Here is a 19,136-nt window from a genome sequence, read left to right as displayed (position 1 = left end):
ATTAGACGATATTACTTAGGGAATGCTGTAAGTTTGGTACATTGCAACCAAGTGTTGGATGTGTGCTTGTCGATTGTTACATGTTACATAGTAAGACTGGTGCACATTGTTCTTCTAATTAACAGGTAACAACTTCAGCTAGATTCAATGAAACAAATCTGAAAAGTTAAGTTAGCACATTTTCGCACGTGGTAGAATCTTACCGGGTGACAATTATTGAACCATACGAAAAAACAGTAAATTATAGTTACGAACTACGGCGAGCACATACTTTATTCAACATGTAAATGTCACTACAGATATTCGGATTTAGGTTACGACATGTTCGATATGCCTGCCATTATTGATGATGATATGGCGCAGATGAATAGCGAAATTCTTAATGACCCGCTGAAGTGTCGGAACATCAATGCTCTCGATTACCTCCTGAATAGCTTTTTCCAGCTAAGCAATGGTTTTGGGGTTATTGCTGTACATCTTTTCTTTAATATAGCCCCATAAAAAGAAGTCGCATGTGTTCAGATCCGGAGAATATGGCCCATGCCAATGACCTCTGGGTACCCCTGAGCCAGAAAGCGGTCCCCAGATTGCTCCTCCAGGACATCAAACATTCTCCTGATTCGATATCTTTTCGAAATAAGGGTCACTTTGGATGAGCGGATGAAATCGTTATCCAAAACCTTCATGTACCGTTCGGTAGTCAACTTGCCATCAAGGATATCGCACCAATTATTACGTGACTAGACGTTGCACACCACACAGTCACCCTTTGAAGGAAAAGAGACTTCTCGATTGCAAAATGCGGATTTACGGTTCCCCAAATGCGCCAATTTTACTAATTGATGAACCCATCCTAATGGATGTGGGCTCCGTCACTAAACCAAACCATTTTCGTATACTAATTCCCGTCATACTCCGCGCCCAACCGTGCAGTTTGAACATCCTAATGCAAACCGCTCAGAAGCTATGACGACTTTATTTCACATACTTCAATAATTGTCACCCCGTATGTACTCGAGTTCATGTGTGTGACTCTTTCTCGAATATATTGGTGGGTTAGTAATGGTGCCAACTTCAGGGTTTTATTCCTTTTATGGAGTGCAACTAAGTGGAAAGAATGATAAAATTTTTTTTATCCTATGAAATGACAAAGTTTTTTGTAAAATAGCGCCACACGGAGTAGCTCTGAGGAATGAAAGTCGGTTCCTTATTTCCTTGGTAAGAACTAGTGCACCGCATGAGCATTTGTGCACTAATAACTGTTTTGTTCTGAAAAACATGAAGTAAAGTAGTGATAAAGTCCACGACTGATTTCAAGGAAGGAAAAGCGTTTACTACCCCATAATTACATAGTGAACGACGAAGGTGTAGTTATAGGAGTCTAGTATTTCTTACAACATATTGTTTGTGTTTTTAAGACGTGTATTGATGTTGAGATTGCGGCTAATACATATCAGTTGATTATGAGTTCGTTTTCCTCTATGTGTTACGAGTGTCCCGAGTCCCACTGCAGTGCGATGTATGTTTAAACGTTCTGTTTGGAGACAGCTTTGTGAAGCATATAATAGCAAGAAGAAAAAAATTGATGACGAGAAGGAGTTAATGTTTTGGGTAAATGGTGATATCTCTGATCGTAGAATTTTAATTCAGCATACAGAATTTTCCAGCTACACATCGTTGTTGGCGATCCAAATGTTATCCTTTTTATTCTAAAATTAATCTAGTGTCAACTGCAGTTTCATTGATCATTTCTCTTGGCTAAGCGTTGGTAAACTGCACTTTTTTGCCTGCCCAGTCAGCCGTGGGGTCTAACGCACGGCCTTCCGGGCGGGAAGGAGCGCCTGGTCCTCGGCACGAATCCGCCCGGCGGATTTGTGTCGAGGTCCGGTGAACCTGCCAGACTGTGGATAGTTTTTAGGCGGTTTTCCATCTGCCTCGGCGAATGCGGGCTGGTTCCCCTTATTCTGCCTCAGTTACACTATGTCGGCGATTGCTGCGCTAACAAGTTCTCCACGTACACGTACACCAACATTACTCTACCACGCAAACAAAGGAGTTACACTCGTCTGGTGTGAGACGTTCCCTGGGGGGTCCGCAGGGGACCGAAACGCACAATAACCCTGGTTTCGGTGTGGGGCGGCGGAGGGGTGAAGTGGACTGCGGTAGTCGTCGTGGGGTTGTGGACCATTGCGGCTGCGGCGGGGACTGAGCCTCTCTGTCGTTTCTAGGCCCCCGGTTAAAATACAATACAATACAATACAAACTGCACTTTTGTCAGACCAAACTATCTCATGTAGTAGCTAAAGGTTTCACTTTCGCAATTATTAGTAACGAGTTACCTCAGCCACAAGCCGATGTGTTACAGTCACAGCAAATGCAGTAGGGCTGTTATCCAACGCACGTTGTTCAACCGCACGGTAACCATCAGCTTCGTGGGAATGCCGTGCTTCACTAGATCTGTGGTGCTAGGGACTAGCGTAAGTCACCTTGCCCGTCGCGAAATATCTCTTAGGGAAGATGACGTGTGAAGCTGGGCACAGATTCGCCACTCTTTCAAGCACTAACGTCCAGGCTTCTCGCACAGCCACTATTAATCACATTAACAGGAGGGAGGCAAATAGTTTCTCCACCATCGTAAGTGAAAATTTCTGTAAATACTTCAGCTATTATAGTATACTTGAGAAGATATAAGAAATGAGAACTAAGAGAAAAAAGTGATGATATCATAAGACTTGAGAAGATGATTTTATTATTACGAATTCAGATCTCTCGTCACCGCTCTCAGAGCACAGGCTTTTTAAGAATGTGGCAAAGGAAAGTCAACTTAGGAGAGAAGTAAACTTCATGCAACTTGAGTCTCTAAAAGTCCCCTAGAGTCGAAAGTACGAACGAGATATTCAACATGTTTTAGAAACTTCTTATTCTTGCAGGTCTTCTGACGAAATCTCTCGAGCCTTTCGTCGTAATCTTCAGCTGTAATGTCTGTTGGTACATCTTTTTGGTTCGTGCAGACAATAAACGGCAGCACGCCGAAAGTGATGAAGACAGCGATCAGCGCAAAGTGGTCCATGTCCCGGCGCAGCTGCTCCAGCGGGTAGGCGTCCGCCTGCTGCTGGAGCCCCAGGGCTCGCAGCGTTTGCTGCAGCGTGCTGTGGTACTCGGACAGCAGCAGGTCCGTGTGCTGCTGCAGCACCTCCGGGCTGGCGCTCGTGTGCAGGAAGTACTGCAAGTCCTCCGCTGGAGATCCGATGTGCAGGCCCTGCAACACACAGCGCACACATTAGATAAAACATTTCATAAACGTATTCATAGTCTACTGATGCCTTCTAACTGCTGCTCAGCCATGGCAAATGTACACACTAAAAACGATGCACCATGAATGACTTATCCGAATGGGACGCAAATCGGAAGATGTGATCTACATGTGCAGACCAACAAAAGGTTACTATTTCAGAAAAAGTGGATTAATTATTCAAGAGAAAGAGCTTTACAAATTGAGCTAGTCAATAACGCCTTGGTCTACCTCTGGCCATTATGCAAGCAGTAATTAGGCTTGATATTGATTTCATCCTGAGGAATGTCATGCCATATTCTGTCCAGCTGGCACGTCCAATCTTCAAAATTCCAAGCTGGTTGGAGGACCCTGCCCATAATGCTCGAAACTTTCTTAGTTGGGGAGAGAACCGGCGGTCTTGCTCGCCGAAGCAAGGTTTGGCAAGCGGTAGGAACACTCGGTTCGGAATCTCATTCACTGAAGTACAGTTTTTTTCTGTGATTCGCTCCGATGACCACCTGAAGAATTGTCTGTTGTAATCCGCTGCATCATTACAGCGCAGCAGTACGTCGACGATATTCTACGCTGCATCTTGTTGCCCCTCTTTGCAAGCCATCATGAGCAACATAACGCCCGCCCGCACTCGCTAAGAGTTTCTAGTGCTTCTCTTCGTGCTTGCCAGACTCTACCTCGACCAACAAGGTAGACGGATCTGTACCCGTTGGTAAAGTTTAGAGCAATGTCGACAGGGCCGCTCATGAACTCTTTCCGGTCGATGATTATGACACCAGGATTGTCACATGCTAAGAGTACGCTGATAAAGTGAAGCTTGCTATAAGTACATACACAAAGAGAAGCTTTCTATTCACAAGGCGCCTAAGGGAACTGGTAGCAAACTTTCTACGTCTGTTCCACTGTTAATCACAGAGCACAGTGGCGATCAAGAGACCAGGTCACGGGCACGACTGTAATAGTGCTTAGCCCTGCTTCACATTTTCCTCGTCGTCACGCTACGCTGTCTTAACCTGAGGAACATGCCCCATTTAAGAAAAAAATGGCTCTGAGCACTACGGGACTCAACTGCTGTGGTCATAAGTCCCCTAGAACTTAGAACTACTTAAACCTAACTAACCTAAGGACATCACACACATCCATGCCCGAGGCAGGATTCGAACCTGCGACCGTAGCAGTCGCACGGTTCCGGACTGCACGCCTAGAACCGCTCGGCCACCGCGACCGGCTGACTTGGTTTTATATCTCATACTTTGCAACAACATAGATCACATGTCCATTACAATTATCCGGGCTGTTATGCCGTGGTCGGTTGATGAATTCTGTGTCATTTCCCAACTTTTCGGCTCCTACTGTGTGAGACATCTTCAAGGGGGTCCGTAGCTCGATGGAAGGTCCAACACACCCATTGGCTCGCTACTGACTGGGTGTCAGTACATTCGGTAAAATGAAAAGCAAGAGCGGTAACAATAAGAGCGCGATGGGAGAGAGTGAATAGGTGGAAGGAGCACACTGAAGACTTCTATAATGGGGAGGACTTGTTCTCATGACTTGATAGAAGATGAAAAAGAAGTCGATCGGGAAGAGATAGGGGATCCAGTGTTAGAATCAAAATTTAAAAGAGCTTTGAAACATTCAAATCCAAATGAGGTAGAAGGAATAGACAACATTCAATCAGAATTTATAAAATCATTTGTGGAAGTAGCAAAAAAATGGCTATACATGTTGGTGTGTGGAATCTATGTGACTGGCGGTATACCACCAGACGTTCGGAAAAACATCATCCACACTGTTCCGAAGATTGCAAGAGCCGACAAGTCCTAGAATTACCGCACAATCAGCTAAATAGCTCATGCATCCAACTTGCTGACAGGAATAACATTGGAAAAAATGGAAAAGAAAATTGAGGATCTGTTACATGACGATCAGTTTGGCTTTAGGAAAGGTAAAAGTACTAGACAGGCAGTTCTGACGTTGCGGTTGTTAATGGAAGTGTGACAAAAAACATAAAGACAAATTATTAGGACTTGTCGACCTGGAAAAAGCGGTCGACAGTGTAGAATGGTGCAAGATGTTCGAAACCCTGAGAAAAATACGGGTAAGTTATAGGGAAAGACGGATGATATACGATTTGTACCAGGACTAAGAGTGAACAATAAGAGTGGAAGATCAAGAAGGAACTGCTTGGATTAAAAAGAGTATAAGACGGGGTCTATTCTTATGCTCCCACTATTCAATCTACACATCGAAGAAACAATGACAGAAATAAGAGAAACGTGTAAGAGTGAGATTAAAATTCGAGGTGAAAGGATATCAATGATAAGTATTGCTGATTACTTTGCTATCCTCGGAGACAGTGAAGAAGAATACAGTATTTATTAACTGGAATGAACAGTCTAATTAATATAAAATCCGAACTGAGAGTAAATCGATGAAAGAAGAAAGTAATGGGAATTTACAGAAATGAGAACAGCGAGAATGTTAACATCAGAATTGGTGATCAAGAAGAAGATGAACTTGAGATTTTCTGCCACCTAGGCTGTAAAATAAACCATGATGGATGGAGGAATCAGGACGTAAAAAGCAGATAAGCAGTTGCAAAAAGAGCATTCCTGTCCAAGAGAAGTCTACTAGTATCAAACACAGACCTTAATTTGAAGCAGAAATTTCTGAGGACGTTTATTTGGAGCACAGCACCGTGTGGTAGTGAAACATGATCTGTAGAGAAACGGGAGTGAAAGAGAATGGAAGCATTTGAGGTGTGGTGCTACAGAAGAATGTTGAAAATCAGGTGGACTGATACGGTGAGAAATGATGAGCTTCTTCAGAGAATCGGTGATTAAAGAAATATATGAAAAACACTGACAAAACATTGACAAGAAAAATGGACAGGATCTCCTGGTTGTCAGACCGTATGGCGGCAGACAGTTGGGTTGGTTCAAATGACTCTGAGCGCTATGGGACTTAACTTCTGAGGTCATCAGTCCCCTAGAACTTACAACTACTTAAACCTAACTAACTTAAGGACATCACACACATCCATGCCCAAGGCTGGATTCGAACCTGCGACCGTAGCGGTCGCGCGGTTCCGGACTGTAGCGCCTAGAACCGCTCGGCCACCCAGGCCGGCAGTTGGGTTGGTATCCCACCGCTGTCCAGGACGTCTCCAGACACATCTTAGCTCGTCGTGAGGGCTCAATTCTCGTTCCCACAGAATGAAGGTTTCTGCTGCTTCTCTCCGTGTATGCTAAACCTACCTTGTCGGACAACATCGCCGGATCTCATCTCAGCTGAGAACTTTTCCAGCATTATACGCAGGGCCCTTCCACCAGCCCTCGAATTTGACGATCTAACGCACCAGTTCGATAGAATTTGGCACGATATCCCTCATGTGGACATCCAACATCTCTATCAATCAATGGCAATCCGGATAACTGCTTGGATAAGAGACAGAGGGGTACCGACATTTTATTGGCTTGCTTACTTTGTGAAGCGCTTTATTTGAATAAATCATCCAATTGTTCCAAAATTGTGATCATTTATTTCTCTGTAAGTGTACATTACACCTATCGATTTCCGACTCTTCGGATAATTCCTTTGTGGGCTTCGTGTTTTTTGTCTTGGATTATATATACGTAGGAAGTCTGGTAGGGCGTTGATGGTATCTTGTTGTAGTAACAACTTGGTACCTGTTATGTAATTACGTGCTATGTAGATGATTATAAATAAGTTTGAGAGCTGTTTTCGTATCTTATGCTTTATTACAGAAGCTGTGTCACAGGGTGACATTTAAGCTATATGAAAAAAAAATTACTTACAAACTACGGTTTTCACGCACTTTATTCGACATGTAAACGCCTCTACAGATAATCGGATTTAGGCAGTGACATATTCGATATGTCTGTCATCACTGGCGATGATGTGGTGCAGACGAATAGCAAAATTCTGCGTATCCCGCTGAAGTGTCGGAACATCGACGCTGTCGATGACCTCCTGAATGGCTCTTTTCCGGTCAGCAATTGTTTTGGGGTTATTGCTGTACACCTTGTCTTTAATGTAGCTCCACAAATGGAGTGGCATTGTTCAGATCAGGAGAGTATGGCGGCCAATCGCGAGGCCCATGCTAGTCAGCACTGGGTACCCCAGAGCCAGAAAGCGGTCCCCAGAGTGCTCCTCCGGGACATCAAACACTCTCCTGCTTCGATGAGGTCGAGCTCCGTCTTGCATGAACCACATATTGTCGAAATCAGGGTCACTTGGGTAATGGGGATGAAATCATCTTCCAAAACCTTCGGTAGACACCGTGCCATCAAGGAATATCGCACCGATTATTCCGTGACTGGACATTGCACACCACGCAGGGTGAGGGTAAAGAGACTTCTCGATCACTAAATACGGATTTTCAGTGCCCCAAAGGTGCCAGTTTGACGAACCCATCCAAATGAACGTGGGCTTCGTCGCTAAACCAATCCATGTAGGCACACACAAATTCCCATCATGCCCCACGACAAACCGTGCAGTTTGAACGTCCTAACGCAAACCGTTCAGTAGTCATGACGATTCTATTTCACATAGTTCACTAATTGTCATCTTGTTTATTAGCTGTCTGTTGCAGTTGTTGTTGCTTTTTTTCCGGTTATGTTCTTTGGCAATAATTTAATAATAATTCAGTTTATTGTATGGAGGATACTTTAATTGTTATATTTTACTGTCTGAGTCCTAAGTCTGTACAACCCCAGCTCTAACCCTACTCTACCCAAATACTGCGTTACAACTGTTACTTCCTTGTGTGATGATCAGAGTGAATTATTAAGAAATAGCTGGAAATGTGTAAAATATGGACCAGAGCTCAGATCATGAATTTTCGGAGCAGAGACTGAACGCACAGGACACAATGATGCAGGGGTACACACTAATTAACACTGTGTTTGTAGTCAAAAAGACTTTGGTTATATGTACCCAAAAGAAATTGGTTAAGGAAGGAGATCGAAGTGTGGCTGTAAAAGACCTACTTTGGCAGTCGTAGGCTGCTTGCATTTATAGAGGTGCTCTAGGTAAGTGTGTCACGCAGTGCCTGGATTTTTCATTGTTGGTAAAGTATCACAGTATATCCAAAAGCAGCCGAAAGAACTAAATTCATTGAATTCTCAAGTGTTAACCGATTTTTAAAATGTAATAGAAGCTTCCAAAGGATCCAATAAAACTAAATTCATAAATAAAGGTTTCCTACACTTTTTGTTTTGTCTGAAAGTGTTTGTAATGTGATCTCTTCCAGTGTACGTGAAAACCGACATCCTGACGAGTAGAGTATGTAGAGTAGGTAGGGCACTAACAACAGTATCGAGTATTATGGACATACATGTCTTGAAGATAGGGTATGTCATCATGCTGTGCGTCATAGTTAATTTGTTTGAATAATAGTACGTTTGTATTTTACAAATGGTTCAAATGGCTCTGAGCACTATGGGACTCAACATCTTAGGTCATAAGTCCCCTAGAACTTAGAACTACTTAAACCTAACTAACCTATGGACATCACACACACCCATGCCCGAGGCAGGATTCGAACCTGCGACCGTAGCAGCCTCGCGGTTCCGGACTGCAACGCCAGAACCGCACGGCCACCGCGGCCGGCTGTATTTTACAACTATTGTTTCTGTGCACTACGCTGATATTGTTTACATGTACAGGTGTTTGCATATTTTCCCCCTAAATGAACAACAACAACAAAATTTGCATATTTTGTTTGAAACTGATGTTAATTCAAACTGTGAGTCAATAAAAATTAGAATACTGTTTACTGACATAAGCACGGATTACTCAATGAAAGAACAAATGAGTTAATGAGAAAATTGACCTCTATTATACTTTAATTTAGACCAGACGAACGGAGTGGATAAAAGAAGAGTAATAGATAGTAATCGAAATAAAGCAGCCCATATGGATAAATTAAATTGAGAAATAAGACGCTGAAAGTAATAGAAGAGTTTCACTATTTGGGTAGCAAAATAACTGATGACGGCGGTAGTAGTGAGGATATAAAATGCAGACGCAATAGCAAAAAAAGGGTTTCTGAAAAAGACAAGTATTTTAACTTCTAATATAAATCAAAGTTTTGAGAAGTCTTTTGTGAAGGAATTTGTAGTAAATGTGCGTAAGAGCAACAACGTAGTCAAGAAGAGAATAAAAGATTTTGAAATGTGATGCTGCTTGAGAATGCTGAAGATAAGATGGGTAGAATGGTTAACTAATCATGAGATCCTGTATTAAATTCCGGAGAAAATAAATTTAGGGCACAATCTGATATATTAATAAGACACATGCTGAGGTATCAAGGAATAGTTTGTTTGGTAATGGAGGGAAGTAGGAAAGCGGGGGAGGAGGGGTTTTAAAATTACGGACGAGGCTCGAATATGGTATGCAGGTTGAAATGGATGTAGTTGGCAGTAGTTACATAGAGATGAAGAGGCTTGCAGAGAATACAGTAGCGCTGAGAACAGCACCAAAGCTGTCTTTGGACTGTAGACAAAAACAAGAACAACTACTAATACAGGTACAATGTAGTGTGATTAATTTTCAAATTATAAGTAGAATTATGTTTGGGAAGACTTTTTCATGGTCAGTTCTGTGTGTCACAAGAAGAGAGGAGAATCATAGAACTCAACATCTAGTTCTCAGAAGAAAATATTCTGTGTTGTGGAAACAAAAATTAAAATAGCGTAAAAATAATGCTACATTAGCATTGAGAAGGCAAATGAAAGAGTACTGTTAATCTCTTACATTTTTGGAATGTTTGACGTCCACAAATGTCGTGTGTCATGGCGAACTTCGTATTCCATTGCTTTGGTTGGGCCCCCTTACACTACAAAATTATAACGTATTGGTGAAAACTCAATGAGAATGCCAGAACCTCGCATGAACTTACCTGAAAGTCAAAAAAGCGCACTTGCATGTCATCCCCTACGGCACGGAACACCATATTGTTCTTGTGTAGGTCACCGTGCAACATGACCTTGAAGTCGACGTGACACTGTTTAACCAACTCGACTGACTTCTCATATAAGTTGCTAGTGAAGGCGCGGATCTTGTCGGTGTATTTGTGGAACCACGAGTAGTTGTCCAAGGCCTGTAAAAACTTGCTGAAGTTCTCTTCTCCTCTCTCTTGGTGCTCAAGCATCATGTCGTTGAAGATGAGTGACTGCCTGAAGACCTTGTTGGCGTACTGCCAGTCATTGAGCACCTTAAGCGAGGCGCCGTGCATCCTGGCGATGCTGTGCATGACGGTTCGGCACTGTGACAAGTTCAGGTCCAAGCCTATCTTTTCTTTGCGGAAACCCGCAGCGTCCAGGTCCTCCATGACGAAGAAACTGACGGGCTGCGACCCCAGCGCGTAGAGTTTGGGTCCCAGCGTCTGCCACTTGGAGCCTTCGGCCTTCTTCAACGCTGAGTTCACTGCGGGGAGGAAGTGACCGTAGGCAACCTCTTCTTTGGTGTACACGCCACTGTTTATCACGTCCTGGATCGTGCCACCCACGTTCGGCGCGGCCTTCACGATCAGTGACGTCTCCGAAGCAGCTCTATTGCCGCTATATGACCGCACGACCACTCGGAAGGTCTCGCTTAGGTAGCCTCCCTCCACTTTTTCCCTCAAAACTACCTCCACTTTGGACTCGTCTGTGTCGGGATCTTCGTTCTTCAGCGCGTTCACAATGAAGCTCTTGTCCAGCCATGATGGCCAATACTCGTCATTGGCGGTCTTACTCTCCATAACACCACACTTTTCAGCCTAAAAAATAAGAGAAATGAAAATAACAGTTGGGAAACAAAGAAATGTATTATATTTGTAAGTATAGGGTTAAACATACTAGATTCTCTTAATATCAGCTGATCACATAAGTAACAAAATAGTTGCTGTCCCTTAAATCACAAGTCCTTCTTTGATTAAAAAAAAATATCCGACAATGTAACAAAACCAAAGGAAATAAGCTGTAGCTCAGTTCTATATCGTTCCTGAACTGGAATGAATGAACGACGGTTTACAGCTATAGTCTACGAAACCTTACATGCAAATTACCAGTTGAAACACAGATGATATAAAACTGTGGCAATAACAACCTGCTGAGAACAAAACTCACGCGGTAGAAATGATATTTGCATGGAATTCGAAAAGACGTTCAAAATGGTTCAAATGGCTCTGAGCACTATGGGACTCAACATCTGAGGTCATCAGTCCCCTAGAACTTAGAACTACTTAAACCTAACTAACCTAAGGACGTCACACACATCCATGCTCGAGACAGGATTCGAACCTGCGACCGTAGCGGTCGCGCCGTTCCGGACTGTAGCGCCTAGAACCGCTCGGCCACTCCGGCCGGCGAAAAGAGGTAGTCTTAGATCCCGCTCCTAATAAGGCACAAGGTAAGTTGGCCAGTTGGTTACATTTTCTACGTCTACGTACATACTCCACGGGCCAACATAGATGCATGGTGCAGGGTACCTTGTACCACTGATACTCACTCCGTTTCCTGTTTCGCTCGCAAATGGAGCAAGAGAGTAACGAGATTCTATGTGCCTCCCGGCAAACCCTAATTTCTCTAACTTTGTCTTCGTGGTCCTTATGCGAGATGTACGAATATATTGTTGGCGGCTGTTTCTGTCTGTCACAAGTGCCGCTTCTCTAAACTTTCTTAATCGTCTACCCTCGACGAACATCACCACAGCACTCACTCGTTGATCGAAAGTAGCGATTACAAATGTAGCAGTACGCCTCTGAATTGTTTCGAGTCTCCCCTTAACTCGAGCCAATTAGGATCCCAAACTCTCCAACAGTTCTCAAGAATGGATCAGAAAAGTGTACTATACACAGTATATTTCATAGATGAGCCACACTTTCCTAGAATACTCGCAATAAACGGAAGCCGACAATTCGCCTTGCTTGCTAACGAGGTTACGTGTACGTTCCATTTCTTACCATTTTGCAACGTTACTCCTGGATATTTAATAGACGTGACTGTGTCAAACAGCGCACCATTAGTACCGTAACTGAATATTTTTCGAACCTCAGCCTACATTTTTCTTTATTTAGAGTTAACTGCATGTTCCAGTGATTATTTCCATGATTTCTATCGACATGTACATCTAGCTGTCGACACCTACATTTGCATGACTACTCTGCAATTCATACTGAAGTGCCTGCCAGAGGATTCATCGAAACACTTTCACACACTATTTCTCTACCATTCCACTGTGTAACAGCTTGTGGGAAAAACTAACACTTAAATGTTTCCGCGCGAGATCTGATTTCTATTATTTTATGACAATGGTCATAACTCCCTAAGTAGGTGGGTGTCAACAAAATATTTTCGCGTTACGGAGGAGAACGCTGGAGATGGAAATTTCGTGGAAAGATCTCGCCCCAAAGAAAAACGCCTTTGTTTTCATGATTGCCGCCTCAACTCGAGTATCATGATCGTGACATGATGTGGAATGAGTTAGTTTACAGGGTATGGACACATTATTCCCTTATGTTCTATGAGTAAGTTATTACTAATTCCCGCCCCCTTCTATTGTCAATGTCTAACAGTGATCATATGAAGATAACCAAAAAGCACAGAGGTTCAATTTTACCACGGCGTGCTGGAAAGTAATGCCTCGAATTTTTATGTGAAAACTCTTAAACATTTAAAATAAAAGAAACGTCATTAACATTCTACGTCTTATTCTTCATGTCTACATATATACAGCGCTCCGCCTGCTAGGGGCTCCGAATTGTAGCGTGTAACATGGCGGTGTGTAGCGTAATCGTGTCGTGAGTAACGGCCTACCGAAATCGAGTTCCGAATTCGAAGAGTTCGTCCAGCCTCTCGTTCAGCATGGCAGTGCCAGACCACTGAAGAGCTTTGGGTTTACTGTCATCTGTCATTTTCCATATAGTCCCAACTTGAGCCCATCCGATTTTTTTGTTTGCAAAACTTAAAGAACACGTTCGAGGGCTTCGCATTAACAGAGATGAAGCGGTGCAAGCAGACTTGAGGTTGTGGCTCCGTCACCAAAGTCAAACATTCTACAGTGACTGTATCAAGAAACTGGTCTCTCTTTGGGAGAAGTGTGCTCGCCTCGAGGGTGACTTTGATGAAGATGAAATACACTACTGATCATTAAAATTGCTACACCAAGAAAAAATGCAGATGATAAACGGGTATGCATTGGACAAATATATTATACTAGAACTGACATGTGATTACATTTTCACGCAATTTGGGTGCATAGATCCTGAGAAATCAGTAACCATAACAACCACCTCTGGCCGTAATAACGGTCTTGATACGCCTCGGCATTGAGTCAAACAGAGCCTGGATGGCGTGTAAAGGTGGTCTTAAACCAGAGGCTCAGACGATTCTGCGGAGATCTGGGGTGCAAATTTCTCGACCTCCGCAATCGGGTGGAGAAATGTAGGGGCCCCTGAATAGGTCAGGCGTGCACTACACGCCAGAAGCTCGCCCACCATTGACCAGACGTTTTCAATTGGTGAGAGATCTGGAGAATGTGCTGGCCAGGGGAGTAGTCGAAAGGCCCGTACAGGACCTGCAAATTGCGGTCGTGCATTATTCAGCTGAAATTTAGCGTTTCGCAAGGATCGAATGGAGGGTAGAGCGACGGGTTGTAACACATCTGAAATGTAACGCCCACTGTTCAATGTGCCGTCAATGCAAACAAGAGGTGACCGAGACGTGTAACCAATGGTACCCCATACCATTACGCCGGCTGATACGCCAGTATGGCGATGACGAATACGCGCTTCCAATATGCGTTCACCGCGATGTCGGCAAACACGGATGCGACCATCATGATGCTGTAAACCGAACCTGGATTCGTCCGAAAAAATGACGTTTTGCCATTCGTGCACCCAGATTCGTCGTCGAGTACACCATCGCAGGCGCTCCTGTCTGTGATGCAGCGCCAAGGGTAACCGCAGCCATGGTCTCCGAGCTGATAGTCCATGCTGCTGCAAACGTCGTCGAACTGTTCGTGCAGATGGTTGTTGTCTTACAAACGTCCCCATCTGTTGACTCAGGGATCGAGACGTGGCTGCACGATCCGTTACAGCTATGCGGATAAGATGCCTGTCATCTCGTCTGCTAGCGATACAAGGTCCTTGGGATCCAGCACGGCGTTCCGTATTACCCTTCTGAACCCACCGATTCCATATTCTGCTAACAGTCATTGGGTCTCGACCAGCGCGAGCAGCAATGTCGCGATACGATAAACCGCAATCGCGATAGCCTACAATCCGATCTTTATCAAAGCCGGAAACGTGATGGTGTGCATTTCTCCTCCTTACACGAGGCATCACAACAACGTTTCACCAGGCAACGCCGGTCAATGCTATTTGTGTATGAGAAACCGGTTGGAAACTTTCCTCATGTCAGCACTTTTTAGGAGTCGCCACCGACGGCAACCTTGTGTGAATGCTCTGAAAAGCTAATCATTTGCGTATCACGGCATCTTCTTCCTTTCGGTTAAATTTCGCGTCTGTAGCACGCCATCTTCGTAGTGTAGCAATTTTAATGGCCAGTAGTCTATGTAGACAGGAAGAAAACAAGTGTAGGATATTAATAAGGTTTTGTTTTATTTAAAAAGGTTTAAGAATTTTCATAAAAATGTTCGAAGGCTTTACCGTTCAGCATGCTCTCGTAATAAAAATGCACGTAACAGTTTGCCTTACTATTCATGTTACTGGTCAAATAAAGGAAACATGTTTGTTTAATGTGTGGCACATTGTACGAGCGTTAACTAAAATATCATCTACATAACAGAAGTAGTGAGATTAGAGTCCAGTGCTCAACCAAATCTTCGCAAATGCGAGAGGTTTATAACAGTGCATACAAATGATGGAGGTAATTGGTTCAGTGTAGCACATTAAGAAAAGGGACTAAAGCGAACCAGGCAAGTGGGGTGATGACTGGTTACATGGAAATAGAGCGAAAACCTAAACGTCAACGGATGGAGAAAATAATATAGAAGATAAGTGTAAAGTTATAAAATTAAGATGCAAAGAACTCACAGGCGTTCGGTGTTTCAGTATAACGATGGCATTACAGGCCTTTTTTAAGCAAGTGAATCTTCTATTTGGATGCTAAAAAAAAGGAATTATTAGGAATTGATTATTAAAAGGAAGGGTCTGGAACATAATCTATGACTGACAGCACGCATTATAATTCTACAAATTTGCCATTTATATCATGATAGTGAAAGATACTTACATGGTTACAGAACATTTGCAGAACTTATGGTGGTATGAGTGGTAGCGTAAGGGTATGGCTACAGTGCACCATCATATGACACCGTAGTTAGGTGGCCCACACGCTTGCGGGTGCTCAAACAAATCTCAATGGCAAAGAAGGAAGTCGCAGTCCATGGGTCGATGAAGAAACGTGGATCGCAAGAGGAGTCGTCTCGCTGTTACTCGAAGACCTGTGTTAAGTGGTTGCAGCTGTGCCAAACCAATTAAAACGACTTCTTTAGTCGCCGAATTACGAGCGCTAGGTACATCGCTATGAACCCATGTCAAAGCAGCATAGCGAGCAGTGGAAATAAGTGTATTCGCCATAGCCGGAAAAGACGTACACCCATTATCATCGGACAGGGTGAACCTGAATGTTTTTTTTGGGGGGGCTGTCATGGTGTGAGGTTAAGAAAATGTGCACGGGAGGAATTAATTGAAATCTCCTAATGATGTTACGATGGGCTGTCAAGAACAGATGTCGGGGGAAGCTGTCCAAACGGTTTCTTTTTCTTTTTGCTCCACGACAACACTCCATCTCATTATGCACAGGGCGCAGCCACTCATCCTGCTTCTTTGGGTTGCCAAATCCTGACTCTTTCTTCGGAAGAAGAAACCAGTTATTGCGTGACATGCATTTCCAGTGTGACGACGAGGTGATTTTCGAGACAGAACGTTTCGTCAACAGCCAAATGCAGTACTGTACAGCCAAGGTCACCATCACTTGTCAGTCGCTGAGAAAATGTATCGCATTGAGGCGTGTGCAAGTATATAGGGACTAACACCGAGTCTGATAGTCGTAGCTAGATGTTTTCGACGTGATTATTAAGACTTTACGATTATTTATCAGATTGGTGAAGTTCGAACACAAAATAACGAAGCTACCTTTGTATACATATCTAATGCTTACTAACTACAATTTAACGTCAGTTGTAAACTTGCCCATCATAATTTATGGCATCATAACAATTAGTAGTAATAATTCCAGAATTATTTAGCAATAAACGAGAACCGATAGAGATACTGAAGGTACTCTCCGCCACACACCATCAGGTGGCTTGCGGAGTATGGATGTAGATATAGATGTAGATGTTCAAATACCAAAATTCCATTCTTTTTGTATTCCGTCTCACCTGATGAAGATTTTGGCTTACTGCTTCAATTCCGAATTTTCAAGAGTTGTTTGTTTAGCAGCTCAACGTGGCGTAGTGTAAGTTGGAATGTACTGTAAACAAACCATAAAGACAATTTTATTTTGAAAGTTTCTGTTGAGGTAGTAATGTATCAAATTCAGGTACGGTATATATAATCACACTACAGAAATAGAATTACAGATTTTAAAGAAGAAAGTGTTACAGATGCTAAGCTCATATAATGGAAATCTAGGCATGCAGGTATAATACGCAAAAAATGTATAGAACTTGGAACGTTAATATTACGACTCAAAATCCAATATATATGCACACTGTAGAAATACCAAATTTGTCTTTCGGTTTCAAGACAGCTGACGCACGAACTATAGGAAAAAAGTCAAGTTCACAAGATTTAAGGAAAGTTGACGTAGAAATCTGTCTGCAACAACCCAAACACTTTTTATCGATGTATTAATCCCGCTTTGAGAATCATTCTTTGTAATGGGAAATAAACCGAAGCTCCCCGTCTACAGTGGGTGTCGCACGAGAGACTTGATGAGCAGTGTTTGACACAGCTACGTGGTGCAAACACGAAACTGAAAATTTCTGGAGCTAGAGTTTGATCTTTTTAAAGATAATAATCTCTGATAGTAAGTCTAAGTCTCTTTTCAGTTGTACCGGTATCCGTGCTAAAAGTTCAAAAGCATCAGGAGTGGGGTAACCACCTAACGTAGTGTCATTTTAGTTAGAATTGTAATAGGGATGTCCGGCAATTCCTCAATATTAACAAGTGATTCAACTCGATCCCTACCTCGCACTGTTCCTTAAAGTAATATCTATGTCACTTCTGTTATGGTTTCAGCTGAAGTAAAATAAATAATGTTACGAACTTTTGGCACTGTTTTACTGCCAAACAAATGATGTAGAGTTAACGGCAACTAACGTGGCGAAGAGAGCACTCGGACGCGACTGGACGTTACACTCTTACCTTTATATCTTAGATCGTTTTCACTAAATACCTGCCTGGGTCTCAGGAATCATGTTCTAAATTTATGGTGAAAATTATAGCTTTGTAATAGCCTTATCACTTTAGCTTACGATATGAAAATCTTCCTCTGGCAAACAGTTTGATTTGTAGAATTAAGGTGCAGCTTTACTTACCTTACAGATTAGATATGCTGGAACATTCGTTCACGAATCTCGAATGCTTTCTGCAACTACGCATATATAGCTCGCAGCACACTTATCTCGCTTCTGATATGTTATCTGGATTTCCTGAATATCAGCTACATTACAAAGGTTATTTATTCCTTAGCAACACCTCCTGGGATACTGACTGCCGATCGTGTATTATGTTCGGAATTTCATGCCACCCAAGTTCCATGAGTGTCGTAAGATTAAGATAAAGCGTAGTGCGCAACTGTAGTGAAGAAAGCTATTGCGGCAATTTACATTCTGTTCGATATGATAAGACTACTATCTGATTTACCGGATGATTGCGGTTTCGCAAAATTTCCTTCTGCTTGTATATGGAAAATATTAGGTTGGTGAATAAGCGTTTTTGTTTTGTGTGATGGTATTCTGGTAGCTATGGGTTACTTCATCTAACATCATTTTTTATTTGTAGTTCACTTTTGCTATTTGAGCTTACCTATTGTAATTTTGTCATTTAGAGATAGCGAGCGGAGATGTGGACACTAGAAAATAGAGTGTCAAGTAGAGATATCGGAACATTTCCGACATATTCATCTGTCTGGGTCCAGGATGAGGGTGACAGCAGCGGAAGCAGCCAGAAACATACGCGTCGTGTATGGGGATAACGCCAACGGACAGAGCACGGCAAGAAAATTGTTTTCTCGTTTTAAGGACGATCGTTTTGACATTAGTGACTCTCTAAGTTCAGGAAGACCTTCGTAGTTTGCTGAAGATCCTTTAAAAGCTTGAAATTCTTTTCACTCTGGCCAGGTGGCTCAAGGTCATCGTACCGCACTCCGCACCACGCATGGGTTTCGAAAAAGACGATCGTGTGAAACCCAGCTCGCACTATTCGTCCACGAGACTCAGAGGGCCATAGACAGGGGTTCCCAGGTAGATGCCGTGTTTTTTGACTTCCGCAAGGCGTTTGATACAGTTCCCCACAGTCATTTAATGAACAAAGTAAGAGCGTGTGGACTATCAGACCAATTGCATGATTGCATTGAAGAGTTCCTAGGTAACGGAAGACAGCATGTCATTATCAAATGGTTCAAATGGCTCTGAGCACTTTGGGACTTAACTTCTGAGGTCATCAGTTCCCTACAACTTACAACTACTTAAACCTAACACATCCATGCCCAAGGCAGGATTCGAACCTGCGACCCAGCACTTCGCGCGGTTTCAGACTGAAGCGCTTAGAACCGCTCGGCCACTCAGGCTGGCATGTCATTCTCAATGG

General features: G+C 43.0%; 1 protein-coding gene across 1 annotated transcript in view; it reads right to left on the bottom strand.

Moving 5' to 3' along the window:
• Positions 1 to 2,842: 2,842 nt before the first annotated feature.
• LOC124775722 overlaps positions 2,843 to 19,136 on the bottom strand; it is a 115,755-nt gene continuing 99,461 nt past the window's right edge. Inside the window, exons 3-4 of the mRNA XM_047250548.1 lie at positions 10,212 to 11,072; positions 2,843 to 3,259 (exon numbers count right to left, since the gene is read on the bottom strand). Of these exons, the coding sequence (XP_047106504.1) occupies positions 2,843 to 3,259; positions 10,212 to 11,072 (1,278 nt within the window). The remainder of the gene's footprint in view (positions 3,260 to 10,211; positions 11,073 to 19,136) is intronic.

Source organism: Schistocerca piceifrons, chromosome 2, assembly GCF_021461385.2.
Source record: "Schistocerca piceifrons isolate TAMUIC-IGC-003096 chromosome 2, iqSchPice1.1, whole genome shotgun sequence".
Classification (NCBI taxonomy): Eukaryota; Metazoa; Arthropoda; class Insecta; order Orthoptera; family Acrididae; genus Schistocerca; species Schistocerca piceifrons.
Note: the sequence above shows the minus strand (reverse complement) of the source record. Positions and strands in the feature narration are given on the sequence as shown.